At 39.6% G+C, this 18,501-nt stretch overlaps 1 protein-coding gene across 1 annotated transcript; it reads left to right on the forward strand.

The window, feature by feature from the left end:
• Nucleotides 1-2,479: 2,479 nt before the first annotated feature.
• On the forward strand, nt 2,480-12,701 carry LOC121859534 (the record flags this gene model as incomplete). The annotated part of the gene is given in 5 exon segments (XM_042356413.1): nt 2,480-3,086; nt 5,696-5,899; nt 6,022-6,170; nt 10,635-10,907; nt 11,214-12,701. Coding segments are annotated over 5 exon segments (1,176 nt in total). The 3' UTR covers nt 11,266-12,701.
• Between the last annotated feature and the right edge of the window lie 5,800 nt (nt 12,702-18,501).

Consider the following 18,501-nt stretch of genomic DNA (forward strand, 5'->3'; position numbering starts at 1 on the left):
AGAAACGCAGAAGTGAACAATATAACATATGGGATTAATTGAAATAGAGACCGCCGACCTCAAATCATTCTTTTGATCTACACACAACTATAAGCAGTAAAAAATATTATCTTAACTTTATGATGGTATGCACACACAATTAATAATTAAGAGAAATATCAATATTAGGGTTTTTAACACTTACATTAGTAGAAAAGATGGCTGGGCACACGGGATGGGGCGGTTGGTTCCGGAGGCAGAGGGCGGGTGATTATTGGCCCTCACCTGTATCACTTGTATCAATTGTATCACTATCCACCACAGAGGCTTGCAGGGCCTTGTCAAAACCCCTCACAAAGTCCATATATAAGTCCATATCTCACTATAATTATCACTATCACTGACTTGGGTCGGCTGTGGTGGTGGCGGTGAAGAACCTCGGGTAATGTTTTGATGACTGGGCGATCTTTGTGCGCATTCATGCTCGCCGGGCCATACAACATGGCGGATGGCGGAGAGGGCGGAGAGATGGCGGAGGTTTAATCCAAAAATGGCGAGGCTCGCCAGCCGCCTCCGCTAGGGGCAAGGGGCATAATGCACTGCTGAATGTGAGAGTATTCCGTTTCGCAGGGTTACCGTGAGAAACATGGAAACGCTGAATGTGGGACCGCCAGAAAGATTGGGAAATCTGAATTAAGATATAATGTACTGAGAGTCACAAATTGTTTAACAAAAACCTTATTGGTGTCAGATGTGAAGGTTAAAGGCAGACAAAAAATAATAATTAAATATTATCTATTTTTTTGTCTTGATTCATAGTTTTTTAGACTGCTAGACTCATAGTAGTGGTATACAGTGACCCCTCGGTTAACGAACTCAATCCGTTCCAGAAGGTCGTCCGTTAACCGAAAAGTTCGTTAACCGAAACCATTGTTTCAATGGGTTTTTGGGTAATTGGTTCCAGCTCACCGAAAATTGCCTAAATTCAACAAAAATGGTAGAAAAGTTCACTTACTTTGAGGTGTGTATGTAGAAGGCTCCTGGATGATGATGATGATGATGGGAATTAGAATGGGGTGGAGGAGAAGGAAGAAGAGAAGGCATTGGGGTGGAAGAGAAGTCACCCCATGGCACCATTTCACCCATAAAATTTTAGTTCTCTTGGTGTATTTCAAGATTATTTTCTTTAAATCAACACTGCACTGCATTATATATTGTCAATATGTAAAATATATTTCAAAATGACCAATAATTTGCTTGGAAACACAGAAAAAAAGCGTTTAGTTGAAGAGAGTCTCAAGCAAGATGTTACCTCCAGTGAAAACAGAGAGAGACTAACTCCTGTTTGCTGTGTTAAGAGGCTGGATGCCGCGCATTAAACTAGTCACTTTACCTTCAATTATGTTCAATAATTGTTAAAATGACTAAAAATTGAATATTAAACTTTTAAAATTATTGAATAGTATAAACTTCTTGATATTTACTAAAATAGTAAGGAATTTAAGCCCTAGAACCAATTAATGTATTGGCGGACTGATACTAAAGCTGGTTGCCCGGTCAGTGCAAGCGAAAACATGTTGAGGTCGGTTCGTAAGAAATTCGTTAACCGAATTTTTGTTCGTTAACCGAATTGAAGATCCTTATGGAAGGCAGTTCGTTAACCGAAATTTCGTTAACCGAGGCGTTCGTTAAACGAGGGGTCACTGTAATGCCATTAACAGTGTCGTTGACTTACTCTAGCAATTTTTTCATGACACACCACTGCTGTTACTGTATTCATAAGGTTGGTACAGTGTCTGGTGCCAATAAAAACACAGAAAATGTATAATCTAGAACAGGATTACTCCTCTGTTACTCAACTAAAAATGTATTAATACTACAGTGAGTTTGTGATGTTTAAGGTTAGATCATAATAAAGATATACACAGCACATTACAGTACATTAAGAATGGAAGGAAGGACAGTATGCTCTGTCACTGTAAAATATAACACAAGTACTGTAGGTATTTTCCTTTGTTGTCCATTCTTTAATGCTAGAAAATGAGCTTTTGGTAGATAGCTACCTCATATTGAAATAATTATACATCACTCAGGTAATTTAGCATACAGTATACTAGTACTGTAGTAAATTAACAGTCAAAATTTTACATGTTCACTTTTAGTTCAAGAGATTTGAATTGAAAAAAAAAGGAAGAATGCAGAAATGCCCAATTATGTACGTATAACATATTCTTTGAGCTGATGACCGATACCAGGCATGAAAATGATTGTTCTTTGTCAATGATGTGTGTTTCAGGACGTTTTATTCTATAAATAATGTTGTCCATTTGAAAAACATTATAAAGAACATCATTGTTTGTCTAATCACTTAGGTTTTCCTTTTTATATACGTAATGTATATGCATAGTATGTGAAGTTTGAGTGTACTGTAATACTGTACAGTACCCTGTTTTTGTCTAGTGATAGATTTGATATTGAAAGTAATTGTATTTTATTTCAGGTTTTGTGAAGATGCTGGGGGATAAGGAATGCCAGCATGCTCCACTGTACCCCACCTCATATAGTTGTTGTAACATACTGTACATGGGAGTCAGCTAGATGGGTTCATTATGAATTCGATTATGGCAAACACATCAAATAATGGTTCCCTGATTCTGATTCTTCCTGTAATTGTGCCACAGAGCAACTTTAATGGTCGTATACCTGCAAATGATAATTGCATTAAGAAAGAGACCAACACTTCATCAACTGAATATATGAGTGTGATGAATGGTTCTCAGATAGAGGGAAACCTCGTGGACATAAAACAGGAAGCGGACACAAATAAAATTGAAGTTGACGTGAATCCCGATATTGTGATTAAAAGGGAAGTGGAGCAGTGCAAGCAGGAAATATTAGAGGAGGAAAACAATCCCCCTGCCAAACGAAGAGGAGCACTCAGAGGTGAAACTGTTGCTTCATATCCTTCGACAAGACATGCAAGTATCACAGCAAATACTACATTACAGAACCCACCAGGGATTTATACACTCTGCATACCTATCAGACACAAGTCACCAACACCAGAGGAAAAAATCAGTGCTGTAGTAAATGGGACTTATTTTAAGGTGAGTTAGTCCAAAACATCATACAATTCACACTTTAGACAGGACTTCCACTTAAATTTTGTTATACCTGTTCACATATTTAAAGAATGAAGTCATTTTTATGTAAAATAATGTGAAGGAGAATGTCTTTCCTTTTTCGGTTGTCAACACTTACAGGTTATATCGCAATAAGACATCCAGTAAGTTCATTAATTAGTATTGTCTGTCAGTAGTATTCTCCCACCCTATCTGGTTGATGAGAATATAACAGCTGATATATGTCTCTTTTTCTGCAGTAAAATATTTTCAGTGGAATCTTAAAGGACTTTCCAAATGCCTGTGGTCAACTGTATTTGTGCGATGCTTCTCACTCTGAAGGTTTTGACAGCAGTTTGGGCCTTTAATGTGTAATAAACCACAGCCAAGAGAGATGCAGTGCAGTACGGGCAGTCCCCGACTAACGACTGGGTTAATGACCCAAATTCAGGTCGTAAGTCGAAAATACGAAAATAATACATAGAAAATCTATAATGGGTGTCTCTTTTTCTTCTCAGCCCACAAAACTCTCACTTTTAAGCTTGCCAGCCATTTTAAATGGAATTACAAACGAAAATTTTCTCAGTACACAGCGCAATCACTAACGTCGGGACTCAAAATTACGCAATTTGAAAATTTTTTAGTTCGACTGAGGCAGTTGTATGTACGGGTGGTCGTATGTCGAGTAGGTCGTAAGTCGAGGAGTACCTGTATATACAGTACAGTACCTAGTTCTCAGATAATATTAACATTTATACTACTTTTGCTAGTTGTTTATAAGTACTGTACTGTAGTGTAGAGGGAGGAATTATGTGCAATAATGACCGCTTCACTGCCAGGCGTAAGTGAACAGTTGAGTTGTATGTATTATGGATTTTCTTTTTTTTTCTTGTAAAATATAACTTGGGTCACAAATATTCACTATAATATGCTGAAATCAGTCATATAATGAGTGAAAGTGTCAAGTAAGTTGAATGCTACTGGGAAAATTTTTACAGAAGGAGAGCTCTTGATTGGCTGCGAGCATACACGGGTACAGTATATCGCTCTCATTGGCGGAGACACTGGAAACAAGTATGGCCTCTGTCAGCGAATTCCAGATGGTCAATCTTGGAACTTCTGCCTTGTACTGTTTTATGGATTTTCATAATTTTTTTTTCTAATAAGAAATAACTCAGGAGAGGACCAGAAAGCTCTATTAACAAATCAGCCCTATGCAGGGTAGGGTTAAAAAGGGTATTGCTGTAATTATTTGGATATGAATGGGCCCAAGTCCCAATTTTTTTTTACCATAATGGACTAGAGTCTGTTATTTTTTACTTTAATGGACTTGAGTCCGTGATAAATGAACCTAGTGAGAATGGGTCAGTGTCCGATAAAGCCGAGGTCTGTTATAAGCGGTGTCCTTTTTTATCGGGGGTTTACTTTACAGTAAATTAATATACAGTTAACCCTCACTTTACGCGGTTAATGTAACCCGGAGGGTCCCGCGTAAAGTGAGAAACGCGTAAAGTGAGAAACGCGTAAAGTGAATAACATAACATATGGGATTAATTGAAATGGAGTCCGGGCCGATCCCCAACTCCACTTTTTGACGACACACAACTATGTTGTAGTAAAAATATTATCTTAACTTTATGATGGTATGCACACACAATTAATAATTAAGAGAAATATCAATAATATTAGGTTTTTTAACACTTACATTAGTAGAAAAAATGGCGGGGCACACGGGGATGGGGGGGTTGGTTCCGAGGCAGAGGGCAGATTATTGGCCCTCACCTGCATCACTTGTATCAATTGTATCACTATCCACCACAGAGGCTTGCAGGGCCTCTTTGTCAAACTCCCCAAAGTCCATATAAGTCCATATCCTCACCATAATTATCACTATCACTGACTTGGGTCGGCTGTGGTGGGTGGCGGGTGAAGAACTGGTAATGTTTTGATGACTGGGCGACCTTGTGCGCACCATGTTCGCGCAGCTTACACAACATGGCGGATGGCGGGAGGTTTGGATCCAAAAATGGCGCGGCTCGCCAGCCGCTCTCCGCGTAAAGGGGTACACGCACCGCGGAATGTGAGCATCCTGGGTTCCGGCAGGGCACCGCGTAAACGTGGAAACGCGGAATGTGGGACCGCGTAAAGTGAGGGTTAACTGTATAAAGGAGGAGGTCAATCCAGAAACACTCTAGTTTGGGGGCCACTGTACATCTCTTTGGAATCTATGAAGTTTTACACAGCACATTTACAAAACAGTGGCAAGTATAGGTAACATAGTAATTCTATTTTCTTGAACTGTGCACATAAGATGCATAATTTTGAATTGTATAAAGTCTGCTTCTCTCCTCCTACCACTTCAAGTTCTTGCTGAGATAGGCAAGGCACATAGCCCCAATATCCCTTTTACACTTGCATCTGTAAATTCATATGGTACTGGTAGCACATCTTACAGAATGCAAAATAACTGTTGTGAAGTAAAAGTTGAAGAGTATTTCTTTGTTAAATGATCTCCCTAATGTTATGATGGTTTGTCTATTCCAGAATGCAGTGTCATTTCTTCATGTACTGTTGTACTTTTCTTCCTCTCACAGACAATTCTTCCGGATGAATTTGAACATCGAATCTGCAGTTATCAAAAAGTTACAGATGGGGAAAATTTTAAGGCAACAATCAGAATTAAAGCTGGAAGTGAGGAAGAAGTGGAAAGATGGATTTTTGCATTTGAAAATAAATCGCTGACAGATTGGAGGATTGAAAGAACGTACCCCCACAGTGGTCTAAAAAATCTTTACAAGGTATTTTACTTACTCTAACTGGTATTATTCCTCTGCAGAATTTTAAAAGTCTCAATACTAATATGACTTGCAAAGTTTCTTTCTTAAATACACAGATCTTTACACTCCTCATTTCCATTCAGGTTGATCTACGATGCCAGCATAACACAAGACCCAGAAGTAAGGAGACACCCAAGGAGGCAAAGAACAGAGCTAGCAAAAATACAGACTGCCCAGCAACCATAACAATCATTGTGAAGAAAACTAAATTCAGTAGGAATCGTAGATCAAGGTTTGTGTGTGCAGCAGTGTGTATATTTTTGCGAGTCTTGGAATTTTTAGTCTTTCATTCATTCCGTGTGCATCACATGGTACTTGGTAACCTACTTTACCTTCCTTGTCTAATTGCAGTACAGTATTACTTAGATTTTGGATGGAAAGATGAGCTGCTAGGTTGTGTGAGGCAACACAAAAAACTAGACAAGTTAATTGGGACCTTTTTGTGAAAGGGTCCTACCACAGCAGATCACATCTATTACAACAGCATGAGTCCATAAATTGAAGTGATTACAGTCAGCATTTATCTGTGTATTTTACTTACCGTAATAAGTTTCTATTGACTTGGTGGATTCACTTACCTGTAAGTCTGTGGGTGAATTTTTATTATGCTGGTGCTTACCTTTGATATTGAATTTTTTGCTAACTTAGGTGATATTAAATATTGTATTTAACTTGCAAACATTAGAGTAAATTATATCAACATTGTTTCCATTTAATAATTTTCCATAGACTTTTTGATGCATTTTACTTAACATATACCGTACAGTAAAATCCCAGTTATCCGGCACTTATGGGGATTGAGAGGTTTTTCCGGTTAGTTGAAAATCATTCTTAAGATCCCCCAATAAATCCTACAATGCACGGTGCTACAGGCTGGCCTCGCAAATTCGTGTTTCAGAAAGACTGACATTTCTAGCACTTATTACACTCTACATAAACAATGTGGGTTAGAAAGAAAGAAATTGTAAAATAAACTAAAATTAAGAAACATGAAGAGCGTGGGTGTGTATGTGTGGGAAGTGAATGTGTGCGGAGGTGGTGGGCTATAACCAAGGTCTTGGCTATAACTATGTTGCTGACTCGCTAACCCAGCTGCCTTATACAATATACAGTAAATATTGTGACTTGTAACAAAACTATAAAAGTTGTGGAAACATCATTGCAATACTCTGATGTGACTTAGAAATAAAGAAGGTATAATATAGAACTATAAAATACGAAAAACAAAGAACATGGGTGTGTATGTGTGAGAAGGTGGTGGGCAATAACTGTGTGGCCTCGCTCCCTCCCGATGTGATGTCATGGCATACACACAGCCAGTGGGGCAGCTACACATCTGTGAGTCAGCTGGGTGACTGCCTGAAGAGTCTGTACATAAAATTTGTAATATTGTTTTTTATGATATGTTCTGTATCGATATTATTGTTTATCAATAGCAATAAATATATCAGCTCATCCCTGTTGAACGCAGTATTCAAACTTTCGATTCTAGCTGATTTTGGAGGAATTTCTATTTTCATTATCATTTTTACGTATTTAATTTTGCTGCCGTTTGCCCGGATACTGTATAGCAGGGATTCTACTTTATACTGTACTGTAGCAAGAAAAAAATGGTAACTACGATACTGTACTGTATATTGAAAACACTGGCTCCTCAACCCAGCAGCAAGACATGATTTTTCTAGGTGTCTTTTTTATGCTCTGTGCTCTGGTGATAATTGTTTCATGTGCAAATGATCTGTTGCTGAGTTACTGTATGAACTAATTACTCCTCCGTCAATATTACTACAGTATACAGTACCTCGCAAAGTGGGCAGAGCTTTGAAGAAGAGGGAAAATGTGGGGTAAAAACAAGTAAAATGTAGAACAGGTTGTACCTCTCTAGTTCAGCATTCTGTGGTCCGGAAACTCCCGTAGTCCGGAACGATTTTAGTTTGCCCAATCGCCAACATCCCTGATGTACCTCAAATGTAATTTTAGTTACAGAACCATCACTTCACTTTGGAAGCAGAATTATGGTAGCAGTAAAGGTAAATTAAATAGTATTTTAACTGTATTACTTTTTCTTATTTATGTATTTCCTATCTTATGGTTTTATGCTTTATGTAGGGTGTTTCGGGGGTGAATTTCCATGGTCCGGAAATTTCCATGGTCCGGCACCGGTCAGGTCCCGAGGTTGCCGGACTAGAGAGGTACAACCTGTACAGTATTTTATCTTGTTTTTTATAATTTTTTGTGTTAAATTGTTTCTTTCAGTGTTCTTGCACACAGCCACAGGGATGGTTATGACCTTTTTCCTGTGGATCAGTTTTTCAGCAACTGGTTTATTTTTTCCATGTGAAACCAACTACGTTCTATGTAAAATTGGTTGACTTTTACATAAAACAATAAATAATTGAAGACAGAAGAAATACATTTAATGGTGAGAAGTTATACATTACAGTTTTCACCTCCAAACAACTTGTATTTCACCCAAAAGGACGGTATTATACAACAAAAAAGCGGAAATTTTTATGCATTATATTGGTGAAATCAGATATTGGGTATGAGTAATAATAAGGCTGATAAATTGAAGAAAAAATCATATTCCTTTTAGCTGTAACCATTATTTTTTATTCCTTCTTTCTTTCCATTGGTTAGCTTAAGTGTCTAGGTATATTATGGTGGTTTTAATTTTTGTTGCTAGCATGTATGATTTGGCTGTAAGCAATTTTAGAATAAAAAAATCCATCCCCATCAGTTCACACATAAACAAGTTTGACTCAGCGTAATATTGAAGAATAAACTAAAAACTCATTTTGTAAAAACTAATGAATATTTAACAAACAATTTTACAGACGAATATTACTACGCAATGGAGGAAAGGAGTGTGTGTGTGTGTGTGTGTGAGAGGGTCAACAGAAGAAAATTTAAAGGGAAAGTGAGTGATACATTCTGGTGTGACTGCTGGGAGACTATACTGAAGTGCTTAAGCCTTGCCCTGGGAGGGGTTACCATGAATCTAATTAGTAATTGGATTACCATGAGAGAGAATGGTGTGAGGAGTGACTCACCTAAGTCTCACACATCAATCATAATAACTCAATTTGGGGTGACATTTTTTCTTCTCTTGAGTGATGTGAGAATGGTGTCAGTGCCATTGGACAGGGGTAAGAATTGACATGGATATTGAATCATGGTTCACGAGAGTGTTAACCAGCCTACATGATATCCTTATATAGTATTATCCATCAGAATACAGTACAGTACAGTATCCTTTTTAGCAGGAACAGTTGGTGCAGAACATTTCCAGCTTTGAGACAAATTTTCTTATCCCCGGATAGAATTGCACAGCTACGGAAATTTTGATGCATTGGTGAATGTTGCTGTGTCTAAACTATGCATCTGACACAGAGCACCATTGCTGGGAGGCTTAACTGCAGCCAGACTGACACAGAGCTACAGTATATTTATTTATGCAAACACTACTGTACACATACAGTACTGTATACAGTACAGTATTGTAAATAAAATATACTACTGTATACACTATACTGGACTTATCAGCAGATGCTGTCATCTTGAGCTTGTGATGCAGGCAGGCCAAATGGTGATATGATACAGGATGGCCAGCCTTTGTCTTGCACAATCTACTGTAGCAGGTGTTGCTAAATGTCACTCTCTTCTCCCTCCATGAAGGAGGGATTGTACATGCATTGTACACTGTACATATACCCTGTACACATTAGCCTACAGTAGGCATACACTGTCCACTCGGCTATATACAGTACGCACATATGGACCATGAAAAGTCATTGGTTAGTGAATCACTGGTTATCGAAGCAATTAATCCCATAAGAATATAACATTAAATAAGGAATGTAAAGCATAAATTGAGACTGTTATTTACCTGTGTTGAGGATGGTAGAGACAGTCTAGGGTGGCAAGTTCAAGTCTGTACCACTCTTTGCTGGTCCATCACCACTCTTATTACACCTTATCACATCACATCAAGCTGCCCCTAAGAGGAGCAGCACATAAGGAACTATCACTGGGATGTTTAGGCATGATTGCATATCACACGAAGTCGGAAATAACGAAAAAACACGTATTCGGAGACACACAGTAAGTGTTAACAAGTGTAGAGAGGCCGGAATGATTCGGAGGCAGTGTGCAGAGCCCTCTCATGGCAAGAATTTGCACCACGCCACTGCCCTCCAAATTCAAAACCGCTTTGCTGCTCTTCTGCTGATCGTTGGATCTCCGGGGTATCAACGAAACTTGTGGAGTATTTCCCCTATATGCAATCGGTGGTCAATGGGACGTCGGTTTTTGGGGTATACCTGTACAGTACACCTGACCCTTGCTTTATGATAGGGTTACGTTCTGTGAAAACCTCGCATAACTTGTAAGTGCTAAAAGTGAATTCTTAATCTTATGGGGAAATGGGGATATGTACCACAACCATTTCAGGTCAGGATATCGTAAATAGAGGTTTACCTGTATCTAGAGAATAAAACACTCTCTAGAAAATCTATGTCTCGTTGCTGGGTTGAGGAGCCGGTGTTTTCTATATACTATATTATATATTACTCAAAAGTCTAGTGAGGTTGGTTCTTGTTATAGGCATACTACTAGCCTTAACTGCTTCATTATGAATGGTTCACTTGCTGCCTCTTCCTGTATTTGTGCTAAAAAAAAAAATTTCTCCTTGAAGGTCAAAAGACAGTCATTACATAGAAGAAGGATTCTCAACACTTATCACCCTGAAGTTTGTTCACAATCACCCACTCAACTGTGCAGACACACTCAAGTACAGGAGAGTAACAAAGGCTACAGTCAGAAAGCTGGAGGACCTGTTCACTAATGGTCATTCCCCAAGATCAGCACTTGATATCTTGCAACATGAACTGCAGGAGGAGTATGGGGAGCGCTATCTTGAAGCCTCTGTGGATAGGGCCATCAACCCTGACATACACTTTTGCAACAGGTGCTGTAAAGCTGTCACAGTTTTATGCTTATTATTATTATTATTATTTTCATTATTGTTATTTTTATCATTATTATTATTATTATTATTATTATTATTATTATCATTATTATTATTATTATTATTATTATTATTATTATTATTATTATTATTATTATTATTATTATTATTATCATCATTATCATTATTATTACAGTATTATTATTATTTGTAAAATCCTGAGACCCACAAAATGCACAGTAGATGTTGGAGCTTAGGATTAATTGTCATTTGAGTATTAATTGTAAATGGCTTCTTTCTTTTCAGGCTCTACCGTACAATGTTCCGGAAAGACTATGATGCTCCAAAGGGTGAGTAGATGATTGAAGAGAGAATTTCTGAGTACAATGAAGCATAAGGAAGTGTGTGAACCAACAGTGATTGAACCACTGATGGCCAGATTAGTTTCTGTGCACACTCATTAAAGAAATGTCGTTTTTTAATGAGGGAGAGATGTTCACTCTGGAAGGCTTGATAGAATCATTGAGTGATTCTCTCTGTGCCTCAGTTAACCCTCTGGTATGCCTGGCCATGGTTGGAAATCTCATCCCCTCGCAGTCTTTCGACACAAATAACGTCGGTGACAGGAACGGTTTCTACATTTTAGTAAATATTGGGTAGAGTGATCCAGGCCCAAATTGCACCCTTTGAGATGCATCTGCCAGCTCATGAAACTAGTGAGTGGAACTTAAGTGGTTGATAGGGCTGGTTCACTGTTCCCTCGTTTCTGCTTATGGAGTGGGGGGGGGATACTCTCAGTGTGAGATACGGCTGAGTGGGAAGGTCAAGCCAGCACGGGAGTGCTAATGATGCAATCTGCATAAAAAAACCATGAGAAAGTTAAGTTCCTCTCCCTTGAGATTCCCGTGATGACTTTTGTGTGGCACATTACCATCATTGCCAGTTTTGTATTGTTCAAGTCTCTACTTTCAAAACAAGCTACCTGAGGTTGCATAGCAATGAGAGCACCTGCTCTCTGTGCCATATACCAAAAGACCTTACTGTTCTTATGTGCCTTTCTGTTCCTTCATACAAAATAGCTCTGGTTGTGGAAGGACATAAAAGGTATTCAAACAATACTGTATAGGCTTGTGTCACAGGACCTCATCAGTTATATGTATGATGCAGGCAGACAAGATGAGTACTGTATGATGTAAATGCATTCCTCTTGGGCACAGAAAAGACTCCTGGGCATTATGTTACTGATGGCTAAAATAACACTTGTCAGGAGTGACACCATCAGCTGCTTGTACGAGTCCATGTAAAGGTGAACATGTATCTCCAAATGACCACAACCCCTTCTTGTTCAAATAAGTAAATTATTATTATTATCAAACTTGTTTAAGCTCATAAGGGACTTGTCTTTGCCAAATTTCAAGAAAATTTGACTTCTTCTGGAACTACCCGGTACTGCATTTACATGAAAGATTACACTGACATAAGAAGCTTCCATGAGTCCATGGTATTCTGCAAACTGGTTTGGTGACAAGATTTTTCTATTACTGTACCTGGATGTCTTCTCATCTCCTTATTTGGTTTGGTTTTGAGCAGACTTGGAAATCCCACAACAGATGTTTGCTCGGTGAAGCAAATAACTACAGTACATGCTACTTCTGTGAAGTCAAGATATTATCCAAAAGAACACAGTTCACTTATGGTGTCTCCTCTGTAAGCATTTAGGTAGATTGACCTGACTCTGTGTTACCAAATTCTTAAAATTTTCTTTCGACCTGAAATAAAATTAGAAAAAATAAAGATTAGTTTCAAGTTTTCATTCTAGAATCCTTCAAGAATCTAACTGTGTGTGTGCGAGAGAGAGAGCATTGTGTCAGAGGCAGCCATCTTTGTCCCCTTAGTGGGAACTGCTGTGTGGTGGTGGGGGCTTGAAGTCCTGTTGATCTGATGCACCACACTAAGGGGGGGCTCGTCCCCCTTCCTCTTCATGGAAGAAAGGGCTTCCAATACTGGAAGGGTCATCAGGGAGGGATGAGACTAAATGGTTACCTTGAACTGCTAACCATGAGAGCAGGCTAGTAGCATCTTCCTCCAGCCCAAACCGCCAGTGATGGAGAGTAGCTCTCCTACGTGTTTGCTGTGTGTGGTAACCCGTAAGCGTTGATATGCAGCCCGGTTAAGTTAATTGGCAGCTCATTTGGCAAGGGTGAAGCGGGTGCCACAAAGCTGACACCCCATTCAGTCTCACGGGTGTCATCAGAATTGTGGTAGCCTGCATATACCTTCCCACTACCCCTGGGGCCAATGTATGGCTTCCCCTTGTTTGACTCTGTGGAGGGGTGAAAGCATGAAAAATAAAATTATGGCATTGACAATCACAAATTCCCTGTCTATTAATAACCCTAACGACCCTGGGTCATCGACAGACCACTCTTCAGAAACTCGCAATTCTCCTTCTGCCAGCAATGTTGCCGACCTCAGCTTAAACCCGGACTACTCAAAGGACTATGTGAATAAGTACTCAAGAATTGCCAGTGTAAGTCCTTATAGTTTACCCTCATCCGCTTCAAGGGTGGCCAGACAGCCCAAACCTGCCAGGCATTAAGCAGCTGTCACCCAATTACAGTGGTCCCTCGGTTAACGAGCACAATTCTTTCCAGAAGGCTGCTCGTTAACCGAAAAATTCGTTAACAGAAACCATTGTTTCAATGGGTTTTTGGGTAATTGGTTGCAGCTCACCGAAAATTGCCTTAGGTCAACAAAAAAGATAGTAAAGTACACTTACTTTGAGGTGTGTATGTAGAAGGCTCCTGGATGATGATGATGGGAATTAGAATGGGGGTGGAGGAGAAGGGAGAAGAGAAGGCATTGGGGTGGAACCCCATGGCGCCATTTCATCCATAAAATTTTAGTTCACTTGGTGTAATTCAAGATTATTTTCTTTAAATCAACACTGCACTGCATTATATATTGTCAATATGTAAAATAAATTTCAAATTGACCAATAATTTGCTTGGAAACACAGAAAAAAAGCGTTTATGTTGAAGAGAGTCTCAAGCAAGATGTTACCTCCACTGAAAAGACACAGAGACTGACACCTGTATGGTATGTTGACAGGCTGTTTGGCGTGCAAAAATCTAGCTTCCTATACTTCAATTATGTTCAATAATTAATTGTTAAAATAACAAAACAAATTTATATAAAATTTTAAAAATTATTTAATAGTACAAACTTCTTGATATTTAATAAAATAGTAAGGAATTTAAGCCCTAGAACCGATTACTGTATTGGCGGACTAATACTACAGCTGGTGGACCGCCAAATGCAAGCGAAAACATATGGAGGGATGCTCGTTAAAAACTCATTAATTGAGGAATTGCTCATTAACCGAAGTTAATAATCTTATGGAAGGTAATTCGTTAACCGAAATCTCGTTAACCGAGGGATCACTGTACAGCAATTGGTATGAATTTTCAGGAGAGAGAACCAGGTTGGGAGGCTTGGGGGTCTTTTTCCAAACATGAAGATGCCTTAAGTGCATCTGAAGCCATCCTCACCATGGAAGATGACAATAGGACTCTTAAGGGAACACCTGTTCCAAAAATCCCAACAGACCTGGACATTTATTGTCCAGCTGATTGGAGAACTTGCACAGTCCCAAACATTTCTGCATTAGGCACTCACCCACAGGTGTGAAACCCTTGAATGTGAGACCAGGGAATCTGAAGCAACAGGCAGATATTCATTTGTGTGGTTATTTAAATATTGTTCATTCATATTAATCTTTATGGTATACGTACAGTATTGTATTACAGTATATATTTTGAAGATGTCTTTGAAACACGCTAAGAATAATTTCCAACAAATTGTGGATGTATACCCTTGGTTGTTCATCACCTCGCCTCATGCCTGCAATTAGTACACCCCTCTCAAGGCCCCACACCCCCATTGTTTAGGTTTACAGGTGGTTTCATTATAACCTATTAATGTTTACATTAATATCAATAAATACCGGGTATATAAGAATGCTCTCATCTCTTACAACAGGTGATCTACTTCCTGTCATGTGCAGAATTGGGAAGGGAAAGGCAACAAAATAGCAGTTCTCTGGCGATAATTGCCTAACACCTCTTCCACCATGTTCACCTGACCGAGGGGAGGTAGGGAGGGGGTGAGGGGCAGGGTTACGGGTGCACTATCCTGGAGGTTTAGATGAGAGTGGACCCAATTTGCAGGCTTTAACTAATCTCGGTAATTATATATCTTAAATACAAGTGCACACCCATATTCTTAAATCTTAATCACCTCCCTCATTTATCCATCATATGCTGAAACAATACACTGTACATGGCAACTGCATCACCACAAAACTCCATAGTCTCACATTCATGGGGTTCACATTCGTGGATGAGTGTCTTATGTAGAAATGTCCGGGACTGTACCTCTACAAGCTCAGGCCGGACAATCAACACAGAGACACCCCAAAGCACCAAGGTGGTTGATTGTAACTGCCAGGACTGAGAGGTGCAACCTTACACTTAGGCTTCTCCAACATAAAGTTGAAGACATCAACAAGACTGACATGGGCCGTTTTGGGAAGAAATCGGTTCTTGTTCATGCCAAGTCTGACACTCAGTATTGCATGCTTAACATGATGAGACTGCAGCCAGATGGCATGATTAGGGACATTAAGTCACATGCAAATTTTAGTTAGGCGAAATGAATCGTTTTCAACACCTATTTGCATGATTTTTCAGATGAGAAGATTCTTGATACATTATGTGCGAGGACTGTGTATGGAAAGCATATAAAGTACATAGGACAAAGTCAGTGATAGTCTTAACATCTGTGACTCTGTCCTACCCTCTCACTTGATGTTTGACAAAGCATTAAGATTAGAAGTGCACTCATACAAATGAAGACCCATGCAATGTTACAACTGTTATGGATTTGGCCACTCTGCCAACATCTGTAAGAAAAACAAGATTTGTGGCACCTGTTCCGGTCCAGAACACTGTACTTGCTCCCTTAACGCTTAAGTTTATTAATTGTTAAAAATACCACAAACCTGTCAGTAGGAAAATGCTCTGAATATAAGATGGAAGAATCTGCTCTCTACAAGTCTCATGCAGAACACATTAGCATTGGTCAAATAATGGCCATGCCAATTTTTTGCGAAATAAAGGCAGGAAATATGCAGCTGTGGTTTCCGCTATAGTCCCTGCGGGTTCAGCAACCTTCCATCCCTTCCGCCCAAGTTGTTCCCTAACCAACCTTGCCTATCAATTACTCAACCCCAGCCTCCTTCCTTGCCAGCTCCTCCACCTACCTCCCTAACCCCATCCTCAACAGCTTCTGAAGTGGTGTCAGGCCTTGCCACTCAAGCTGTTCTCAACCCATTACCCACATCCAGAAATCCTCCCATGAGGAGGATGTCGTTGGAGCTACCTACCAAGTAGGTGGTGCTCCAACCCAATGACAAAGATGGCTTCAGTTCTCCAAAGAATCGGAAGAGGCCTCAACACCTTTGAAGCACTTCCCTCAGAGGATTGCCTTCAAACCACGTCCAACAGCCAAGTTGATTTAGAACCACATTTTTAACTCTCGTAATAATGGGGGACAGTATGTTGTTCATACCGACTCCCAAAGTGTTTCATCTTCACACACCCATTAGTCCAAGAAGTGCAGGAGCGGCTGGTCCTACTGCATTCTTGAAGACTGGCAGAGGTGTGTTTATGATGGGTGCCTGCACATGTGGGTCTTGAAGGAAATGAGCATGTTGACCTAGCAGCAAAAGAGACAGCTGGCTTCCCTTGTCCTATGAGTGACATAATATACAGTGGTCCCTCGGTTAACGAACACAATCCGTTCCAGCAGGTTGTTCGTTAACCGAAAAATTCGTTAACCGAAACCATTGTTTCAATGGGTTTTTGGGTAATTGGTTCCAGCTCACCGAAAATTGCCTAAATTCAACAAAAATGGTAGAAAAGTTTACTTACTTTGAGGTGTGTATGAAGAAGGCGCCTGGATGATGATGATGATGATGATGGGAATTAGAATGGGGGTGGAGAAGGAAGAAGAGAAGGCATTGGGGTGGAAGAGAAGTCACCCCATGGCACCATTTCACCCATAAAATTTTAGTTCTCTTGGTGTATTTCAAGATTATTTTCTTTAAATCAACACTGCACTGCATTATATATTGTCAATATGTAAAATATATTTCAAAATGACCAATAATTTGCTTGGAAACAGAAAAAAAGCTTTAGTTGAAGAGAGTCTCAAGCAAGATGTTACCTCCAGTGAAAACAGAGAGAGACTAACGCCTGTTTGCTGTGTTAAGAGGCTGGATGCCGCATTAAACTAGTCACTTTACCTTCAATTATGTTCAATAATTGTTAAAATGACTAAAAAATTGAATATTAAACTTTTAAAATTATTGAATAGTATAAACTTCTTGATATTTACTAAAATAGTAAGGAATTTAAGCCCTAGAACCGATTAATGTATTGGCGGACTAAATACTAAAGCTGGTCGACCGTCCAGTGCAAGCGAAAACAGGTTGAGGTCGGTTCGTAAGAAATTCGTTAACCGAATTTAAGAATCTTATGGGAGGCAGTTCGTTAACCAAAATTTCGTTAACCGAGGCGTTCGTTAACCAAGGGACCACTGTACTGTACTGTATATAGTACTACATAGTGACCTTTTGCTACTGGGAAGTGGCAAGAGCATTAGTCGTCCTTGACAACAAACACTAAACTGAGATCTATCAGACCTTTTATTAAACAATTGTGTTCCTCTTGTTTTCTCAACAGGAGAAGTGGTATTGTTTTAACGAGGTTGAGGATTGGCCACTCCCACCTCACATAATTATAAGTTTAAGAGTCGAGTTGAGCAACAGGCCCCTCCCTGCAACTCCTGACACACTGACCTAGCAGTTAATCATATCCGAGTTGACTGCAGTTCTTTTAATCTTCAAAGAAGAAAATTCCTTGAACAATAAATCCATCAACAAAACTTTAAATGATGAGGTAAATATTATTAATGTTAAATTAAAAAAAAAAAGATTGTTATGTTCCAGGTATAAGAGCAAATTCAAAGGATGAAATATTGTAAAATTCTGGAAAAATTTCAATCAACTGAGTCTCCAGCATATCTTGAGGACCAGGCGGGTTGACAGTCTTGTACTCAAAATGGAGAGGCACCTCCCTCATGAAGAGCATATTTTGTTTTCCTTTGTCCTCTTCGCCACTGATTGGCTCCTCACCCACTTAGGCGGCTGGTCACGTCTCTGTTATACACGGTTGGCAAGTACTGGCTCATGTAACTGGCCCCACGATTTATCTGTACCTGCTCCAGTGTTGGTCAAGTCTGGTCTTGAAAGAGCTCACACTCTGGTGCTGCCACAACACTCTGGGTTATATCCTATTTAACCATGGGGGTCGTGCCGGGCGTCAGGTGGATATGGTGGGGGGGACCAGTCATGACTGGCAGTGGGGACCTGCTGGTGTTGAATGCGGTAGACGAAAAGTGCGTGAGTAGCCATGCCTCCAGCCTGGCCACATTCTCCTCCAAAGGAGGCAAGGGTATCTCAACTGGCCTT

Source organism: Homarus americanus, unplaced genomic scaffold (assembly GCF_018991925.1).
Source record: "Homarus americanus isolate GMGI-L3 unplaced genomic scaffold, GMGI_Hamer_2.0 scaffold7626, whole genome shotgun sequence".
Classification (NCBI taxonomy): domain Eukaryota; kingdom Metazoa; phylum Arthropoda; class Malacostraca; order Decapoda; family Nephropidae; genus Homarus; species Homarus americanus.